At 45.2% G+C, this 2,675-nt stretch overlaps 1 protein-coding gene across 1 annotated transcript; it reads left to right on the forward strand.

The window, feature by feature from the left end:
- The first annotated feature begins 1,469 nt into the window (after window positions 1-1,469).
- Window positions 1,470-2,459, forward strand: LOC129496246 (3-beta-hydroxysteroid-Delta(8),Delta(7)-isomerase-like). The gene is given in 1 exon segment (XM_055304312.1): window positions 1,470-2,459. A coding segment is annotated over 1 exon segment (684 nt). The 5' UTR covers window positions 1,470-1,495; the 3' UTR covers window positions 2,180-2,459.
- Window positions 2,460-2,675: the final 216 nt, after the last annotated feature.

Here is a 2,675-nt window from a genome sequence, read left to right on the forward strand (position 1 = left end):
CGACTTGAGCCAAAAGCAAGAGTCAGATGCTTAACTGACAGTGTCGCCCAAGCACCTCCATACATTGCAGTTATTTGAAATGTCTTGTTAATTTCCTTTTCTCTGGTATATTTCCCTGATTTGGATGTTTGTTTCTTCTTGATTAGATTCAGGCTCAACACTTTTGGCAAGAATCCCATGGGGGTGGTATTGTATTTTCATGTGTCACACCAGAGGCCATGAGGTTGATTTGTCCATTATTTATGATGTTTGATCACTTAGTTAAGGTGGTGTCTGCAAGATTTTTCCATCAAAAAGGTGCCTTTTTCCTTTTATAATTAGTGAGTGATATATGCTTTGAGACTGTGAGAATATCCTTCATGCAATGGCTCTATTATCTATTAGTAATTCTTACCTGAATTAATTATTATGGTGGTGGTTGAAAAATGATGGTTTTGTAATTCTGTCATTCCTCTGGATTTATTAATTGGCATTCTCCTACAAAGAAAGGCTTTTCCTTCAGCCCTCTCCCTTTCATTTAGTATAAATGTAGACTGGTAGATTCTTTTGTTAATGCAATGTGTTACTATCCATTACTGTCATCATTAATTTTGATACTCAGGTTATCCCAAATTTGGTTAGGGGAACCCCTTTAAACAAATTTTGTGTCCTGTTGACATATCCACTTCAGTTGTTCTTTGAACATGTAAGAGTGGTATTTAAAATGAAAGATGGGATGAGCACTGGGTGTTATACTATATGTTGGCAAATTGAATTTAAATTTTATTTTATTTTTTTTAAGATTTTTTATTTGTTTATGACAGACACAGAGAGGAGAGAGGCAGAGACACAGAAAGAGGGAGAAGCAGGCTCCATGCAGGGAGCCTGACGTGGATCTCAATCCCTGGTCTCCAGGATCATGGCCCCGGGCGGAAAGCAGCGCTAAACCACTGGGCCACTGGGGCTGCCCTGAATTTAAATTTTAAAAAAATGTAAAAAAGGGGCAGCCCCTGTGACCCAGCGGTTTAGTGCCGCCTGCAGCCTGGGGTGTGATCTTGGAGGCCCAGGATCGAGTCCCACGTCAGGCTCCCTGAATGGAGCCTGCTTCTCCCTCTGCCTGTGTCTCTGCCTCTCTCTCTGTGTCTCTATGAATAAATAAATAAAAATCTTTTCTAAAAAATGTAAAAAAGAAAGTGAAAAATAAAATGAAAGAAAAAGATTGAGAGAAATGTGGAAGAAGGAAGAAGAACCATAAAGGATTGGACAAGAGGATACTTATAGTTTCAACTAAAGCAGAGATCTTCTCTTCAGCCAGAGCTTCCCATTGTCCTCTACAGGGGTCCAGATATGTTCAGGGGCCATGGGAATGGGTCTAACAACAGTCTATGTGCGTGAGACATAGTCTTGTGGGAAGAACTCAAGATTTGTCCTCTAATAGACTCAAAAACTGTATTATGGCGGGAGTGTGTGAGAGAGGCTGCCATGACCGCACCGCTGGCCATCAGCCTACAAAGACATGACCACCAACGCCAGCCCCTTGCACCCATATTGGCCTCGGCAGCTGAGGCTGGACAACTTTGTGCCTAACGACTGCCCCACTTGGCATCTCCTGGCTGGCCTCTTCTCTGTCTCTGGGGTCTTGGTTGTGACCACATGGCTGTTGTCAGGTCGTGCTGCGGTCATCCTCCTGGGGACTTGGCGGTGACTGTCCCTGTGCTGGTTTGCAGTGTGTGGGTTCATTCACATGGTGATTGAGGGCTGGTTCAGCCTTTATCACAAAGACCTTCTTGGAGACCAAGCTTTCTTGTCCCAACTCTGGAAAGAGTATGCCAAGGGAGACAGCCGATACATCCTGAGTGACAACTTGACGATATGCATGGAGACCATCACAGCTTGCCTTTGGAGACCACTCAGCCTGTGGGTGGTGATCGCCTTTCTCCGCCAGCAGCCCCTGCGCTTCGTCTTACAACTTGTGGTCTCTGTGGGTCAGATCTATGGGGATGTGCTCTATTTCCTAACAGAGCACCGGGACGGATTCCAGCATGGGGAGCTGGGCCACCCGCTCTACTTCTGGTTTTACTGTGTCATGAACGGCTTGTGGCTGGTGCTGCCTGGAATCCTCGTGCTAGATTCTGTAAAGCAGCTTGCTCATGCCCAGAGCGTGCTGGATGCCAAAGGCACAAAAGCCAAGAGCAAGTAGAACTAATCAGTAGTAGGCTGGGCTTGAACATTGGCTGATGAGGAACCCTCCACCAGGAAGAAGAATCCAGTCCTTACTCCCACAGGTTGTAGGAACAAAGCCAATTGATCTGTCAAACCCAAGCTGATGGGTAAGGACCAGAAGGACCAAAGGCAGGGGCAAGAAAGGAGTTGTGTGGAGCTACTGCCAGGAGCCACTGGGACAAAGGTGCAGAAGAACCTAGGAGGGCCATGATGGTGGCAGTTTTTAAAATCAGGAAATAAAAGATCTTGACCCTAAAAAAAAAAAAAACTGTATTATGCCTGGCAAATAACCTGTTTTCAGAGCAGCACAGAAAGGTAGGAATCATCCTAAGGGAAAGAGTTCAGCATAACTGATTGGTTCTTGGTTGTTAAAGGAGATAGAGGTTCTCATGATAAAAGTGTGGGGGCTAGTATATGAATCCACCTCCAGCCAGTCCTGAATGTGAGAGAGAGGCAACCTGATATGGAAGCTT

Source organism: Nyctereutes procyonoides, unplaced genomic scaffold (assembly GCF_905146905.1).
Source record: "Nyctereutes procyonoides isolate TBG_1078 unplaced genomic scaffold, NYPRO_anot_genome, whole genome shotgun sequence".
Classification (NCBI taxonomy): Eukaryota; Metazoa; Chordata; class Mammalia; order Carnivora; family Canidae; genus Nyctereutes; species Nyctereutes procyonoides.